The sequence below is a fragment of the Gymnoscopelus braueri genome (genome assembly GCF_963280865.1).
Source record: "Gymnoscopelus braueri genome assembly, chromosome: 3".
NCBI lineage: Eukaryota > Metazoa > Chordata > Actinopteri > Myctophiformes > Myctophidae > Gymnoscopelus > Gymnoscopelus braueri.
In genome coordinates, this window is record NC_137612.1 from 2,279,836 (window position 1) to 2,297,094 (window position 17,259).

At 41.8% G+C, this 17,259-nt stretch overlaps 2 protein-coding genes across 3 annotated transcripts in view; both read right to left on the reverse strand.

The window, feature by feature from the left end:
• Positions 1 to 1,413, reverse strand: part of bsnb (bassoon (presynaptic cytomatrix protein) b) — a gene marked incomplete at its 5' end in the record, with an annotated part of 124,920 nt that extends 123,507 nt beyond the window's left edge. Inside the window, one exon of the mRNA XM_080425038.1 lies at positions 1,226 to 1,413. Within this exon, the coding sequence (XP_080281164.1) occupies positions 1,226 to 1,413 (188 nt within the window). The remainder of the gene's footprint in view (positions 1 to 1,225) is intronic.
• A 1,973-nt stretch (positions 1,414 to 3,386) lies between these two features.
• Positions 3,387 to 16,385, reverse strand: bap1 (BRCA1 associated deubiquitinase 1). Of its 2 annotated transcripts, none has more exons than XM_080424837.1 (17): positions 16,245 to 16,385; positions 14,564 to 14,593; positions 14,391 to 14,445; positions 12,750 to 12,882; positions 10,821 to 10,940; positions 10,397 to 10,458; positions 10,091 to 10,233; positions 9,650 to 9,728; positions 9,438 to 9,561; positions 8,620 to 8,749; positions 7,502 to 7,665; positions 6,469 to 6,602; positions 5,831 to 6,384; positions 5,274 to 5,500; positions 4,913 to 5,005; positions 4,744 to 4,816; positions 3,387 to 4,398 (listed from the first exon to the last, which is right to left on the reverse strand). In XM_080424837.1, the coding sequence occupies exons 1-17, from the start codon at positions 16,279 to 16,281 to the stop codon at positions 4,265 to 4,267; spliced, it is 2,292 nt and encodes a 763-aa protein (XP_080280963.1). In that variant the 5' UTR covers positions 16,282 to 16,385; the 3' UTR covers positions 3,387 to 4,264. The 2 variants fall into 2 exon arrangements, with proteins under 2 accessions (XP_080280963.1, XP_080280962.1); XM_080424836.1 differs by having other exon boundaries at positions 5,274 to 5,512.
• Positions 16,386 to 17,259: the final 874 nt, after the last annotated feature.

The following is a 17,259-nucleotide window of genomic DNA, read 5'->3' on the forward strand; positions in this document are numbered from 1 at the left end:
CTATACTATAAAGTGGTAAGATGCTCAGGCCCGAGTAAAGAACACATTTATATACTGTAGGTAAAGTATGGGGTATATATAGCCTACATGCCTGAATGACAAGGACTTTGGGTCACTGCAGGTGACCACCATAACGTCTTCAATGTGTCTTGAACGTGATTCATCTATCTATGGAAATGTATTCTTTGCTGTTCTATTTTTGTTGTTTTATCGTGATGGAACATAGCCTACTGATCAAACATTTCACATGGATATACATACGGAAATCTGCACTCAAACTTTTGTATATCATTGTTTACCTAATTTTTCTATGCCCTACAAACCATATCCATGGCGCCTGTGCTCTGTTGATGGTGTGTGTGTGTGTGTGTGTGTGTGTGTGTGTGTGGGGGGGGGGGCACTGTCATTCTGGAGGAGACCACTCCCATTAGGATACAAATGCTATGTACATCGTTAAGAAAATAGTGATCACTATAAGGATTGGTTTGTATTTACTGGCATTTGTCACGTTGGGTGATAAAGATCGTGCCAGTAAAGCATGCCACGTAATAGCACCGCAAACCTAAAGCTATACTTTGCATTATTCATATATTGTTTCTCATATTATGTCATTAGGACTACTACTACTATCATATAAAGCCTATCGCTCATTCTATTTCTGTCCTTAATACGCATTTACATTATCTCGGGAATTTCCCACACCTGAATACGAACAGCGTATTTTCGCCCATTCATATTTAAAATGCCACACACACACACACACACACACACACACACACACACACACACACACACACACACACTGCAAGAACGTAGTCATTCCTACTCGACCCATTTGACAATTTCTAGGCTGTAGCTGCTATACGGATTATTTGGTTCTAAATCATAAGCGTTCTTTTTAGGCTTTTTCGGTTCCGACTCAAATTGTTGTTGGCTCCATTACAGGGCTAACAGATGCCCCATTATAAACACACATCGATTTCAAGCGGAATGGTGAATTGTGTTGACACAATGCTATTGAAATAAATAATTAAGCAGCACTCACACACTAGACCAGTATCTACATAATCGAATGATCTCTCAACAACACCGCTCAACATCACATCGATACAGGAACATATACTACGCTATCGTTAAATCCCACTGATTTACAAAGCTAAAAGCAACAAAAACAAAAGAACAAACTAAAGAAGAAATGTCCTAGATCGTGGCCACCACCACCTACCTGTTAATCCCCGCCGGGCCGCCGGCTCCGGCCCCTGTCCCTCCGGCTGGCGCACCATTGCTGGGCTTGGGGAGCTGTCCAGAGCCCGGTGGTGCTGAAATGGAAGTCGGAGCCCCTGTTGCAGGGACAGCCGAGCCGGCCTGTCCTCCTCCCTCTCCTCCTCCTTCCGCACTGCCTTCGTTCCCCATCGTCTAGAAGAGAAGAGAGGAACCGACGGAGGAGAAGAAACAGCCTGTTGTAGACGGTTTCCACGGCTCTGCTAATAGAAACTCAGGATGAAACTCGACGTTGTTCCCCTTCCGCCATCATTCACCTACAATTCTACCATCCCACTGACGGCACGGAGCGCGCGCCCTGACGGAGGATTGTGAGAGCGCGCCTGACGCAAAAGGGGGTGGGGTTTATGTCGACGCGCGCGTGCACGGTTATTATTAATTTTTTTTACCACTTAAAAAACCCATATGGGCAGTGGTGGAAAAAGTACTCAAATTCTTTACTCAAGTAAAAGTACCAATACTGCAACATAGAAATACTCCGTTACAAGTAAAAGTCCAGAATTAAACATTTACTTGAGTAAAAGTACCAAAGTATTGGCATCAAAATGTACTTAAAGTACCAAAAGTAAAAGTACTAAAATGTTTGAAAATAGCAGATCTACAAGCTCACAACGCGTCGCTTCGCGACGCGTTGTGAGCTTGTAGATCTGCTATTTTCAAATAGCCGATGTATAAAACAGGGCTAAAGTGGTTAATGTATGTTTCATAATATCATAATTTATATCTGAAAAGTAACTAGTAACTAAAGTTTTCAAATAATTGTACTGGAGTAAAAGTACAATATTTTCCTCTGAGATGTAGTGGAGTAGAAGTAAAAGTACTGAAAATTGGAAATACTAAAGTAAAGTACAAATACCTCAAAATTGTACTTAAGTACAGTACTTAAGTAAATGTACTTAGTTACTTTCCACCACTGCATATGGGTAACCTCAGGGCTCAATACTAGTGTCTTTTCTGTTCTGTTATTGTGTGGGGAAAGCTTTCGCTGAAAATAACCGATCGACAAGCTCACAACGCGACACATTGCATCACATTGTGAGCTTGTCGATCTGCTATTTTCAGCGAAAATACAATACCGATGCTGGGGTAGTTTTAAGTGGTTAAATGTTATTGATTTCTAGTGATTATTTCCGAGAAGTCACAGTCCACTTACACACTCAGACACCCCCCCCCCCCAGTAGTTTCTTCACACATATATATCGAATCAAGAATGTTATCTAATCTAGCACAAACATCCGTTAAGCTTCCAATCAGCAGTGAAGCTTTTATTAACTCTCCAGTGGCAGTAGAATAATATTTGATGGTCACAATATATGCCAAGTTCCACCAATATCGACATCTATCTGAACATACAACTGTTTGATGATCACATGGGCCAGTTAAAGTTCTCACAATTGGGACTGATAATTGTAACCATTAGCATTTTCTGAGAGGTCGGTGCATTCGTATATATACTGTACCTCTACCACCAAATACATGTGTAGTCATTCTAGTCAAGTCAGTGACTTCATATTGGGAGAATGTCAGCCACCTGTCATTTAGAAGAAATGTAAAATTCCTTGGATGATAATTAGTTGAAGATGTAATTCAACTTTAAGCTGCTCACAAACGCAATGTGTGGTTTTACAGCATTTTTTATGAATGAAAGTAAGCCAATGCAACAAGGCTAATGGCAAAAAGGTCCAATGCAATACATTTTTGATGAGATCATGCTGCCTTAATGACTAACAGGGCTGGCTAGCAAAGCACCAGCTCCTTCCGTTCCGATATAATTTGACACCGACATCAATAGCCTAGTAGTAATAAAGACAACATAAATTCCACATCATGTAGGGATGAGAATCCAAGATGTATTTGATTGTGAGAACTGTCAACTCCACAATCATTCTAACAAGCAACTGACAGCAAATGATCAGCTGCTACAGCTCATCTGTCAGTGCTGTCCCTAGTGTACACTGAAGTGTACTGCAGAAAGATCTCCCTCAACTCAAAGTTCATTTTTTTATTAGTTGAATGCTCCAAAGAATTGCTGTACTACTGTGACACATACTACAAACACCTCAAAGCTCACTATTAAAAAAAAGAAAGAGACATTTTTTGGAGAGTTTATTGTAGTACGAATACACAAGGACAAAACCAACTGAGCACACTGTACTGTATGGTAGTGATGCTGAGCTGATCAACAGATACATATGTACAAAACACTCAAATGCACACATGCCCATAATTGCTCAATTTGGAAATCAATTTTTAAGTAGAAAAATAACATTGGAACTTGTCATTCATTTACAGGAGCTGTAGGGATATAGAGGCAAAGCCGTACGTACACCACGAGCAGACAACCTTTCAAGTTGATTTCTTCAAAGAGTTGGATTGATCAACGTGCAAAGGGCTCGTTGCACTAACTGTGTGATGTTGTTGTATCTTGGAAATTGTGGACTGAAGGATGCCTTCTAAGGAATGCTTGATCCATTGTTACAGGTCATGATTTATTATATTGATGGATAGAAATATGTCACCCAAAACGTACAGCCTGGGACAGGTTAGCAACTAGTCTTATATACATAGAGGTGTGAATATCGTTTCAATTGGACTGATGTCGCAACATAGCCTATAAGAATGAAATATACTATAATAAACCATTCATGATAACGCAAGGACAAAATAGTAACAAGACGCATCCATGATTAAACGCCTCTCGCAAAAAATGTACAACCTGCAAATAGTAGTGGCACTGACAAGAGGCAAGTTTACATTGAGACTAAAATGGTAATACATACTGTACAGACATGATAAAACACACATGACCAAAAATATGGTCCGCTGTACACAGTAAAACACTGATGACTTTACTGTGCATGAGAAGAGACCTCTGACTAAAATACTAAGTACAAAGAGTTGGTTGGACAGTCTCAATGTCTTTCTTTGCAGTGATTGCTTGGTGCTCACTGACCTACATGAGTACAGTCCCAATGATTTGGAATTACTGGCGCTTGGCCTTGTAGGGTCGAGAGCGTTTCCTGCGATCGGGTTTCCTCTGTTTGTGCAGGCGGCCGATACTCACGCCTTGCCGACGACGCACTGAAATATTCTGCTCCACCAGGCTGGCCAGCATGCCTAGGGAGGACACAGCCACTCAGAATGAATGCAGTACAACAACGATACACCAAGGTACTGTGAACGTGAAATGCCTGACCAATTATGAACACGGCACACAGACTTTCATGAATTGTCTACCTCTAGGTTTTCCTGAAAAAAGTATAATATCTGTTCTTTTTCTTAATGTGGTGTGGGTGGAGAGAAAGATATTAATGTTAACTGCTGTGTGAAAGTCAAACAGAAGTAAAAAACGTTTGAAGGTGAGGTGAAGGAGAGATGAACAAAAGTTAAACACACAGTATACGTATACGATAAGTCTGAGGAAAGGAACAACGGTTGAGAACTGAGCGTTTAGAGGTTTACCTTCTTGTGCCAACATGGATATGAAGGTGCAGATGAACTCGTCATAATTGTGAGTCCTCCTCTGGTCGTCAATCTGTTCATGTAAGGTGAAACATTTCCGTTAAGTGACCAACAAATTCATTTGCAGAAACCATGACATTGCGGTTAATTGAGGGGCATTAAAACCCACCTTATATTTTTTCCTCTTTTCAACCTCCTCCTTTAGGAAAACCTCGTAATTGGCGATGTCAGCTTCTACACACTTGAGCAGAGCCAGCAGCTCCTTGAAGAAACAAAAGAATCAACAGCTGTTTATCTTGGTTGCACTTGTTAATCAAAAGGCATCCAGCTCACATGTTGCCTTGGAAATGAATATAATATTTTGTGTACTGTAAAGAGTCCTTGGGTTTCAGAAAGGCGCTATATACATTCAAGTTATTAATATATATAAGAAAACATAACACATGGCTGGAGCAGTGTCAAAAATAACAAAAGATTCAAGAGACTTTATAAGTAAGCACAGAGGAGGGAACAGGGTTGTCTGGACTTACTTTTGGAGAGTACTTCTCCCCATGTGGTCTTTGGCCTCCTTCCGATTCCGACTTGATCTTTTCCTTGCTAGGATTGACATCTGCTCCATCCTTGCTCTCCTCTTTCACCTCAGCAGATGGCCCCTCAATTCCCTCTTTTACTGCATCCATCTCTCCTGTCGTATGGCCTCCTTGCTCTTTGTCCTTCATCTTCTCAGAAGTGCAAGCAGGCTTCTTAGATCCATCTGCTACGGCATCCGCTGTACAGGCAGCAACAGCAGCAATTAGCAACTCAAACACCATTCATTACTTTCAGTGAAGTTTGTGTACTAGTTTAAGTGCACTGAAGTTATCACTACTTTGTAATATTTGCAGTATAGTCACTAGAAACACTTGCTAGTATCTACAGTACTCTCTAGAAAGTAAATTGACTATAATCTAGTTCATGCTCACATACTTCATGTCATTAGCAGTAAAAATCGACTCGGCCACAAGTACGAACGCTTCCTTAACCAGAGGTGTTGAACAACCCTTTTCAGACAACAGGAGACCTCAGTAAAGATCTCTAGTAAACTCACACGGCAGTGGGAGAGCATAGATCACACCATCCTCCTGGAGGTGGAGGATGGCTATGCTGACAGAGGGACCCAGGTCCCGTACGGCACGGTTGTGTCTGGAGTCCAGCCTGAGCATCTCGTCGTCTCCAAAGAGCACGCGAGACAGGTGGGACGCGACCGGGCTGGACGGGCGCGTTGCAGCCTGGGAGCGTGCTGGCGAGCGCAGCGGGGAGTTGAAGGCGCTGCCTATCTCTGAGGCCGTGTCGGTGCTTTCGTTGCTGGGAGTAGGGGAGGGCTGCGAGGCAGCCGTAATGCAAATGCCCCCCGTGCGGCCTTCCGTACGGACAGACAGGGGGGTGTTCAGGGCATCCTTCCTTTGCACCTCCTTCTTTAGTTTTTCGGCCAGGACACTTAGGGCAATCTGGCTCTCCATTCCGGTGGCTACGCGTCCCGTTCTCTCCATTCCGCTGGCTACCCGTCCCGTTCTCTCCATTCCGCTGGCTGCCCGTCCCGTTCTCTCCATTCCGCTGGCTACCCGTCCCGTTCGTGAACGCAGACCTGCCTTCCGTCTGAACCTAAACAGAATTGTAACATTTGTAAACAAAAGCGATGGTGAACACACAAAAGAAACTCATGGACACACGTGTTGCAGAGCTCACCTGGTCGATGTGCCTACTGCTGGGGCAGGAACTTCTTCTTCATCATCCTCGTAGTCATCATCATCAGAGTAGGTGCGCTGTGGCGGGGCCGATACCCTGGAGCGTCCCACGCCAGCAGCAAGATCCTCCTCTTCCTGTTGGTAACAAACAAACTCAAACTAATGAGTGTGGCACACTGTACTCATTGCCATAACCTCACTTGCTTTATTCTGAATAACCTACTTTCATATCTGAAAACCTATTGCTCCTGATTGTAATGCACTAAATTCCCATTTTTCTACTAACTTACGATCCAGTATTATTTAACTTGGACGTTGTAGCCTTCGCCTCACTTATAACCCGTAGACGTATCCTCCTGCACTGGAAAAGCCCACGCCCACCACCATCCACCACCTCCTGGTGATGTCATCTCTGTCATCGGAAAAGGTAAAGTAGTCTGTAAGAGGCTCAATTGCCAATTTTTATGATAGATGGCAACCACTAATCACATTCATAAACACCCTCGCATCCCTTGACCCAGACTGATCCTAAAGAAATACTCCTTCTCTGAGGTGAGCAGTGAGCACCTCTGATACTCTGAAAACCTTGCCCCATTGTATCTTGATACAATGAAGTTGAAGTTTTTTTTCTTCTCTTTGTTGTTGTTGTTCTTGGTCACGTTCAGTCCCGTCTGTGTTTTATCATGTCCCATAAAAGTAAAAAAAAGAATCATGGTGATATGTTAATAATGATAACTAACCCCCGTTTCTCTGCGCCACCAATACAAATTTGTATTAAAATAATTAAATACTTTACTTGCAGTTATCTTTTGCTAATTGGCTTGTTACCGCTGTCTCATAACTTCCTTTATTTTATTTTATCACTAAATAAACTTCTCTGCATGCTTCTTCTTATGCAAGTGAATGCTTTTGATTTTGTTTGCTTTGATGACCACCTGAATTGTTGAAAACAAGATGCTGCATCTGAAGCGGCTTGTCCTGCTAAAAAGAAGTCTGTCAAGTTCAGGACTCCCCCAGACCCCCACCCCTCATACCTGCATAGGGGACTTGGCATAATTGTGGTTGTCCAGGAAGGCAGGCAGGCGTTGAGCGACGGGGTTGGAACTGCTGACCACCTGGACGCCTCCTCCGGCAGGTGCTGCTGGTTTACCCATGACTTTGGTGTTGACTTTGGTGTCTGCTGAATCTGCCACCGTGTCTAAAAAGAAATTCAACGCATTGATGTTTTTTGTTTTTTTTCTAAAAAATTTTATCCCACGATTTTGTAACCCATATTTTTTTTCACCCAGTGCCAATTGCCTATGTAATCCTGGGCGCTACTCTCCCTCTGCCAGCCTAGGGAGAGCCCAAGCTGAAGCTCATGCCTCCTTCAATGCATGAGGAGCAAGCAGGCCGCTTCTTATCACCCGACAGGGGGGAGGTTCCCTGGTTAGACGTAGCGCGTGGAAGGAACACGTTATTCCAACCAGTTCCTTTCCCCTCCATCAGACGCCCTGGCTGACCAGGGGGAGGCAGTATAGTGACCAGGATTACTGCATGTTTTTGTGAGGGTATTAACTACCCTAGGAGACACGGGGAGAACATGCAAACTCCACACAGAAAGGCCCTTTTGCCAACCCCACCTAGGGTATGGGCACTGATGACGCGGAGGAGAGAACACGCCCCCAGCGGGAATTGAACCCAGGACCTTCTAGCTGAGAGTTAGAAGGTCTCTCAGCTAGAAGGCATTCATGTATTAACTCATTCAGTGCCTGACTTATTTCTGGCAGTTTGGCTCTGAGTGCCAGAGCCAAAATTCATTGTAAAAAAAAAAGTGCTTAGGAGCCGAGATACAGCCTTTTTCAGTAAGAAGTTAAACAAGAAGTGAATGGAGCAGAACATTTTCAAATCATTATATCTTGGGTTCTGACGCGTTGTAAGCTTGTAGATCAGCTATTTCTATTATTTTTACATGAATAAAAATGATTAAATATGTCAATCCTATCTGCCCTGTGCAATTTTTGATCACGAAGCCTAAAAGGCTTCATATGTTCAATGCCAAACGCACAATTAAATCGTTAATGGCAATTATTTGATTGACAATTAATCATCAACTTAAATGTGTAATCGTGACAGTGATAACGAGCAAGGGAATACACTGTGCCAACAGTACCTGAGGAAGTCTGCTCTGCTCCCTGGGATGTAACCAGCGCCGTATCGGCCTCCTCCTTGATAGCGATGCCAGTGTCATCAGGTCCCGTCTTCTTGTCCTGAACCAGGTCTGGTTGGGTGAGGCGGATCAGCTGGAGGCAGAGACATCACGTTTTAGATTCAGAGTAACACTCTTTATTGTCACATCAGACTGAGGTCTACAGGTGTCAAAATGAGTGGGTGAGATTATTTGTGCTACAAGCTGCTCCCATCATTTGTAGGTAAATATAAAATCCTTTGACGTGCTACCAGTTTCCGTTTGAATGAAAATACAATTGTTTTATGGTCTCAATTATTTTCCTTAGAGGCTGCGTTTGTTTTTAATGGGAGCACCGCATAATTACGCTATGCTGGAAACGCCAGCAGCGTGACGAGGGATCTATTCTGAGCTGCTCGTTCACGCTTGCCGTTTTTATATTTCCGTTTAAATATTTTCAGCTCTGGTCGTTTGGAAGACAGTTCCTTGCATTTTCGGTTGGGAAAAAAAACGCTTTGGTGAACACGGCCTTACCTAGGGAGAGAAGCTCTGGGGAATGACGATGATGAACACAACTAACATGCACAATCTCACTGCTTCCGTTAGAAGCCACAAGTGAATCCAAACTGGAACCAAGAGGAACATCTCTTTACAGTTGCAACTTACAGGCGCTGAGGGGTTAGCATGACCGCTAGTGGCTTGAGATATTTCTGTGTTCTGTAGATATGGAGGCATATTACTCTGCCACAGAGGAGCTTGGGGAATAGGATCCAACTCTAGCTAAACCCCAGGAAGTTCCTGACCTGCTGTAGCCCCTCCAGGACCGTCTGACGATTCTTCTTGAGGACGTCCAGTTTGGACTCGTACTTCATCCGGCGGTCAGGTACGACAGCCATCAGGTTGAAGCGGATATCATGGTACGGTTCACTGAAATAAAAAAGGGGGAGAGGGCTGAGTGAACGGTGCGTATATGAAGAATGCATGAGAGAACACAGCACATTGATCCAGGACTCACCCAGCTGTGGCCAGTCCAATCCTTTCCATGATAACCCGCCGAGCCTTATCGGTCCATTCCTCCTCCTCTCCCCAAGGCCCTACAGGACGCCACATTACTTTATAGATGCCATGTTTGATGACTTGCTTTAACCCATTAAGACCGGGGACGCATCTGCGTCTCATTTTAAGATTTCTTTGGGCTATTCAAAAATAGCAGATATACAAGCTCATAGCGCGGCACCGAGTGCCGCGCTACGAGCTTGTAGATCTGCTATTTTTGAAAAATATTGAAAAAATATTTTCCAGATTTTTTTCAAAAAACTGTTGAGATTTAGATTTTTTAAAGAATCGCCTCAGGTTTTAATGGGTTAATTTTCTACGGTTCGCTGCCAGACAGGATGTGCATAAGCGTGACAAAAGAAATGGGCATCATTCCATTTGAATCAGAATGGAGTCTTACCGTGGTCAATGGGGTAAGCTTTGAGCCCATCAAGTTCAAAGAGACGGTCTTTAATGGGCACATAGCTAACAAAGTGGAAGGCTTCCATGGTCCGCACGGCACTGATGCCATTCTGTTTCTCCGGCAAGTGTCTGGGCTCAGGTCTCCATAGAAACAAGAAAATGGGTTTGAGAAACTGATGACTGCACAAAGCCTGAGGTCTCCCAGAGCAAGGCCAAGCAATCACATGATGACTGAAGAGGTTTTTCCTGGAAACCCAGAGTCCGCCTCCCACCAAAGTAATAAAAGCCACTCATGGCAACTTACCTGGCATGACTATTGTGTGCTTTGGCCAATTCTGGGGCATTTCCTATGGCATAGCCTTTACTCTGAAAGATCAAGAAGTAAAACAAAGTGAATCATGACTCTACTGAGATTACTGGAGAAGGCCCGGACGGTTGGCGTAACCGTCTGGGCACCTAGGCTGGTAATCCTCCCGATCCCGATAGCCTTTGCTACATGTCACCCCCATCTCTCTCACCATTTCCTGTCAGCGAACCAACCGATTTGAAATTGTTTTTAAGCAATAATCAGTTTACAGACTTGTTGTTAATAAGATACATTCCTCTACTTATTCAACTATTCACCCTATTAAATACATAGCACTCTGCAGGTCGCTATGTAAAATATATATATATATATACATACATATATAAATAATAAAGACTGAAAAGAGGGAGACATTTCTTACCTCTGGACTGAAGCCCTTTGTGAAAGCCTTCATTCGACTAAGAGTGTTGCCAAGCTCAACCCCACTGCAGTTCAGCAGCACACTCAGCAACGCATGGGTAGCACAGGAGTTTGGTATCAGCTGGATACAGAAATGACATCATTGTCAAGTCAGTGGTCACAGTAACTTGCATCTCTTTAAAACCATTTAAAAAAGGTAGGGTAAGTGATATTTTTTGGTTAAAACAAAAAGTATTTTGTTAAAAGGTTAAAGCACTATATTCTGATAGTAATCATTGCTATAGAGTGTTTGTTCAGTAACAGGAGTCTCCCCGTCTCTCCAGCTCTTTAATAAACAGAAAATAATTTTTTCGGTAGGTGTCAAAATCTCAGCCAATCAGGAGAAAGTACCGGTACCCATTTTTAAGCTTAATTTGTATAGTGTTCCAGTTCCAATTTTGTCTGCTCATTTCTTAGTGTCATCACTTCCAATTTCAGTTGTTTAATCTATATCCTGATTGAGTTCTCTGTTCTGGTTGGATAAAATTGGAAATGAAACTGAAACGAAAATGCATTTTCTGTTTAATAAAGAGCTGGAGAGACAAGGAGACTCCTAATACTGAACAAACACTCTATAGCAATGAGTACTATCAGAATTTAGAGCTATTTAACACTTATTTTAACCAAAGCAAATCACTTACCCTACCTTTAAGTTTAGGTGCCGTTACTGTAGTTATATCATAGAAGCAGCTGGACAGCAGAATTAAAAAACTGTCCCACAACTATTCAACTACAAAAGCTTTGAGTAGTGCGAGAAGAATGTCTAGTAGTCACTGGTTACTTAAAGCTGCAGTCATTAAATGTAGTATCCTACCCGAGATTCAAACCCGGGTCCCCAGCTCAAGTGCTGACATTTTTACCACTGAGCTAATGGAGCATACCTGCTTGCTCAGGAGAGAAATGATATTTTTATTTATTTTTTAATTCAGGCCGAACCACTTGTCAACCAGTAGTGGTCACAACAGTACACAGGATCTACATTTCTCAATAGAAGAGCAAAGAGACCAAACACAACCACCGCAGTTGCGTTAGTGATACTGTACTAACCATATATACTGGTCAAAATGAAATGTTATACACTTAACACATTGAGTGCCAAAAACGGTCCGGACCGTTTTTGAGCAAAAATATAAAAATAAAAAAAAAGCACCAGGATATATCATTTTTCGAAGATTTAGACTCCAATCCACTTCCTGGTTAACTTATGACTTCAAAAGCCTGTACCTCGGCTCCTGTGTACATTTCTTTTTTATTATGTATTTTTGACTATTTTCGACTATTTTCAACTGGCTGCAACTATGCAACGGATTACCGAATGTTTTTATTTTTTCCCCCCGATTGTACGAGACCTCTATGTGTGTAATGAGGGGATCACCGTGAGGACGGTGATCACTGAAAATATTTTGTGACTACTTGAAAAAGGTTCAAAAATGGTTAAAAATCCCTGACTGTGAGTACCCTGTTTAAAAAAAAAACTGGCACTCAATGTGTTAAAATTAAAAAGGTTACAGATTACATTTAGCTCAAGGTAGTAGGAAATCTTTCAACTGAACACCGGAAAAACTAAAATCAAAGGCTGTTCCTGAACTGCTGATAAGTTGACAGTGACACCTATCTAGACACCTACCTATTCAGTGATGACACTAACTCATTAAAATGAGTACACGTTAGACTAAGATCAGATGGCTGCGTCTCACAATTAATGAGTTAAGAAGTCAAGATAAACGCTTGATTCTCATAAGTGTTTAATAGCTGTGACACCTGTACAGATTGTTGGGATAATTGAACATGAGAAAAGACTAAACGGAAGGAATAGCTGACATAATGTCGTCATTAAGACAAGTGAGATTGTAGCAATACGAATGTGCCCAATACATTAAAGATGCGTTACCTGGTGGGCAAAGAACATATCATTAACAATCTCCTCATCAATAACGGAGGTTTCATCCACCAAGGTGGAAACTTTCCTTCTGGACCGACGCTCCTCGATCCATTTGAACAAGAAGATGAAGCCATAAACAGGGCTGAGAAGAGCAAATGTCTTGTTAACAATCCATTTACAACAACAAACATTTAGACTTTGCATACATTATTGCTACACTCTAGTAAAACTGTAAAGAAAGGCAGATGTTCTTAGCTAATTCAACACACTGTTGTTACATGCAATTGTGTGGTCTTGAATACCAGTGGCTGCACTTTAAAAATACAACTAATATTACACATACTATCATTATCCACAGGAGGTTAAAGAACCTCAAGTCTAACCTGTGTCATTTTATTTACCCAGATGTGTTTTTCTCAAGGTGCTTACTGAATAGGTTTTGAGCCTGTAGATCTTCAAAACATTTTTACTCCTGCTAGTGAAAAAGAACTTCCGCACACCCAGTACGTTTAAAAGCAGGTGCGTAGGCGACAAACAGTAGTTTTGGTCGTGCAGACCTTCCTCATGGCATTTCCTACTAGTGAAAAATGCCATGATGGCTACTATGAATTTCCATTTGAGAAATATTTCAATGAGTGATGTACTTGCTGGGTGAACTGCATTGATCTGCTCGCTTCTGGAAATTATAAGCATTTTAAAGTAATGAATAGCACAATGTAAAGTCAAGTTTGAACAATTTGTTTTGTGCAAGCAGTCATTTTTTATTTAATTCATAAATATTCATTTTTGGAATGACATTTTCAAACTCCTGGTGCAGCAAGGCACTGAAAAGTTTTGACAATTCACAAGTGCTTGAATAGAATGCTCTTTGAGAATCTAAAACCTCATAACTTGCAATATCATACAATACTATTCACCCAGAAACAGTCTACCTTGAAGTGTGTAAGCGTTGTTTCAATTTAGCCAACCTTTTGGCATAGAAGTTTTAATACAACTTTAAATATTAAAGTTCCAATTATGACAGTGACACTGATATAATACATGAGAATGTCTCAATATAAAAGAATAACAAACTTGTACCGTCTAAATGTTGCTACGGTAAATGACAGCTGGGACTAATATGGAATGCCTCTTCAGACATTTCATCAGTGAGAGACTTGGCAAGAGAGCTTTTCTTTCACAAATGAGCCAAGAAGATCTTTGTGATACCATATTTCTCATAATAAACCAGTGGCAGAGAGAATCTTTAAAGAGTCATGAAACAGACAGTTTCATTCTCTCTCCGCCCGCCCCATGACCTTTAATTAAAACAGGAAACGCAGGATGTGAAGGAACTATCACCACCATCTGCATCACTGACTACATAAGAGTCATAATAACATCATTATGAAACATTGTGATTTAGCATCTGAAACAATCGGTAGTTCAACAGATGCACAGTATTAGTGTATATCCTACTTATCTCAAACAACCACATTTTTGTGTTTTTCTGACCCCTTCAAGGTCAAGATGAGTAACACAACCATGCTTGACCTCCTACTCGTATGAAGCAATTAGACTTGACATTCATAATTCTGCCAGTTTGGCCAACTAACTAACTAGGTCTTGGGGTACATGACATGCATTGGACTTTGTTTTCAAACTACATACCTATGACATTTGCTTTGAAGATCATATATTTCTTCTACTTGGACACCTTTGATACCTACAAAGAAGAAAAGAAGAAAAAAAAACATTTCCCCATTTGCTTGGTAGTTACAATACCCACAGGCCACCATAAAAGTGACTGAAATGTAAATAGTTAATGCTGACAAGCTACTCACCAAAGTCTTCCACCAACAGACTGAATAGTCCTGCAATGACCACAAAATAATTAATATTGTTCAATGAATTCTACGGCTCAAATTGCGTACTAGTGATACTTGCTGTGAAGCAACAAATATCCCACAAATTCAAGTAAATTGCTTTTAAATCCATAGTTTAATGGTCCATAGACCGCTGGTTCTCCCTTATGGGTCAGTAACCCAGAGGGTCCATTTGGTTCCATTTGGACACTCTTGGGAGTTTACAGCTGATCTGGTCCAGAGCGTTAGGGATTTCCAGTGGTGGAAAGTAACTAAGTACATGTACTCAATTTGTGAACAGCCGATCTACAAGCTCACAACACGTTGTGAGCTTGTAGATCTGCTATTTTCAAAAGATGTGTATACATATTGGAACATTCTGCACAATGAGTACTTTTACTTCTGGTACTTTAAGTATATTTTGATTGCCAATACTTTTGTACTTTTACTCAAGTACATTTTAAATACCAGACTTTTAGTTGTAACTGAGTATTTCTAAATTGTGGTATTGATACTTTTACTTAAGTAAAAAAAATGTCAGTACTTTTTCCAAACACGATTTCTAACGCTCTGGACCAGAGCTAGAGTTTACCGTATTGATTGGGCTCCCAGTGATAAAAAATGTAATATATATAAATAATATATTATATAATACTATACTATACATTAAGAAATATAATAAAGAATCAAATGGGGGTCCGTGGCCCAAAGCTGATCAAACTAGAGGTCCTTGAAATCAAAAAGGTTGATATGCATGCAAGCAAGTCATTAGTCATTAGACTTGCGACTGGCCATAAATGCTAAGTAAACGTAAACTACCACCATGTTACATCATCACATTATACCACCATGTTACATCATCACTAGCTGTAGAATACAACCCTCGTAGACGTATTTATGATTCTGACGTTTTCAATCTACGAGAGTTGTAGGGTTCACGCCCCATGGAGACCTGGACTTTCTGCACTATGCCCCGCAAAGTACTCCAAACATTGTACAAATTGAAAATAAAGGTGCTTACCTCAAAGCCCCAAATGTTAACTACTTCTACGGGGTAGTAGTTTAATGTAATAATCCATATCTTTCAATAAAGAAGTGTTTTAATGCCGTCTGTGGCTGATTCTGTCGGAAGTTCCCAATGGGCGGTAGTTACGGGAAGTGAGGGGGCGCATCCGGTGAAACCCGGAATTACACTAAATGTAAACAGGAAGTAAACGAGGGTGAAACAATGGCGTTCAGCCACAGACGGCATTAAAACACTTCTTTGTTGAAAGATATGGATTATTACATTAAACTACTACCCCGTAGAAGTAGTTAACATTTGGGGCTTTGAGGTAAGCACCTTTATTTTCAATTTGTACACGTTTGGAGTACTTTGCGGGGCATAGTGCAGAAAGTCCAGGTCACTATGGGAAGTGCACCCTACAACTCTCGTAGATTGAAAACGTCAGAATCATAAATACGTCTACGAGGGTTGTATACTACAGCTACATCATCACCATGTTACATCATCATCACATTGCATTGTTGGACCGAAGAGAAGGCCTCAGATTTAAATAAGAAAAGACCAGACCATGTCATCAAAGGCAGAAGCTAACATTAGCCTGTTAGCCTGATCTGAAACTAAACTATAGCTGTTCAACCTGTCTCTGTCTCTCACCTGGGTCACTCTCCAGCTCCAGCCACCCTTTGTTCATCTTTGTGTTTATGCACACAGCTCATTGATATCACATATGAATCCTTAACGTTATGATTTTACATCATCTTTCTAAGAGTTCACAGCGTGTTAGCTGATGATGTTAGCTAGTGGAAATAAACACAAAAGACACTAGCATACTGACGCCTACATTCTACGTCACTATTGTGGGCGGGGCGGCGGGGGCGCGTACTATCCTGGTAGAAGAGACTGGTGTTGCCAGATAGTGTTTAGAAGAGAAATAAGCAACCAGGTATATCATGAAATTGATTGATTGATTGATGTAGTTTATTTAGTAAGACATGAGAATAGTACGGTATCAAGAAGACTCACTCCAAAACCAACTCACCCCATTGCTAGGAAAACTCACTCCGGAAAACTCACCCCACAGGGTAGGAAAACTCACCCCCAAGATTTTCGGGGGTAGGAAAACTCACCCCCAAGATTTTCGGGGGTAGGAAAACTCACCCCAGGACCTGAGAAAACTCACTCCGGAAAACTCACCCCAATGGTTTTTAACTTTGTGAGCTTTCCATTTTCACAGAATGCTTGGGGTAAAACTTTTTCAGTCATCCGCTGACTTCTTTTTTTCGCCGATAAAGTATAGTTTTGGACCATGACGGAGGCGCGCCGACTCAGCAGACCTTGAGGCTGAGGAGTTGCGCCCGAGCGCCTCCAGGCGCGAGTGCCCGCAACGACCAGCCGATGGTCTGCTAGTCGAATCAGCGCCGTCCGAGTTATGTACCGATAGGGACAGAATAGTAAATATTTTTGGTGGGGACTGCGTTTGCCCCACTGACTGCGTTTGCCCCAACTGCCACTCAAAGTGACTACTGGCCAATCACAGTGCGTCTCCCCCGGGGTGAGTTTTCCTACCCCCGGGGTGAGTGTTCCTAGCTCCGGGGTGAGTTTTCCTTTTTGAGTTGGGGTGAGTTGGTTTTGGAGTGAGTCTTCTTGTATTCGAATAGTACATGACAGT

What these genes read in the sequence shown, in the direction of transcription:
- bap1 (XM_080424836.1), bottom strand. Translation starts at nt 16,281, where the DNA reads ATGAACAAAGGGTGGCTGGAGCTGGAGAGTGACCCAG. An exon ending in AGCTTACCCCATTGACCACG is followed by an intron (nt 9,729 to 10,090) that starts GTAAGACTCCAT and finishes GGCGTCCTGTAG; the next exon opens with GGCCTTGGGGAGAGGAGGAG. An exon ending in ATTGGACTGGCCACAGCTGG is followed by an intron (nt 9,562 to 9,649) that starts GTGAGTCCTGGA and finishes TTTTTATTTCAG; the next exon opens with TGAACCGTACCATGATATCC.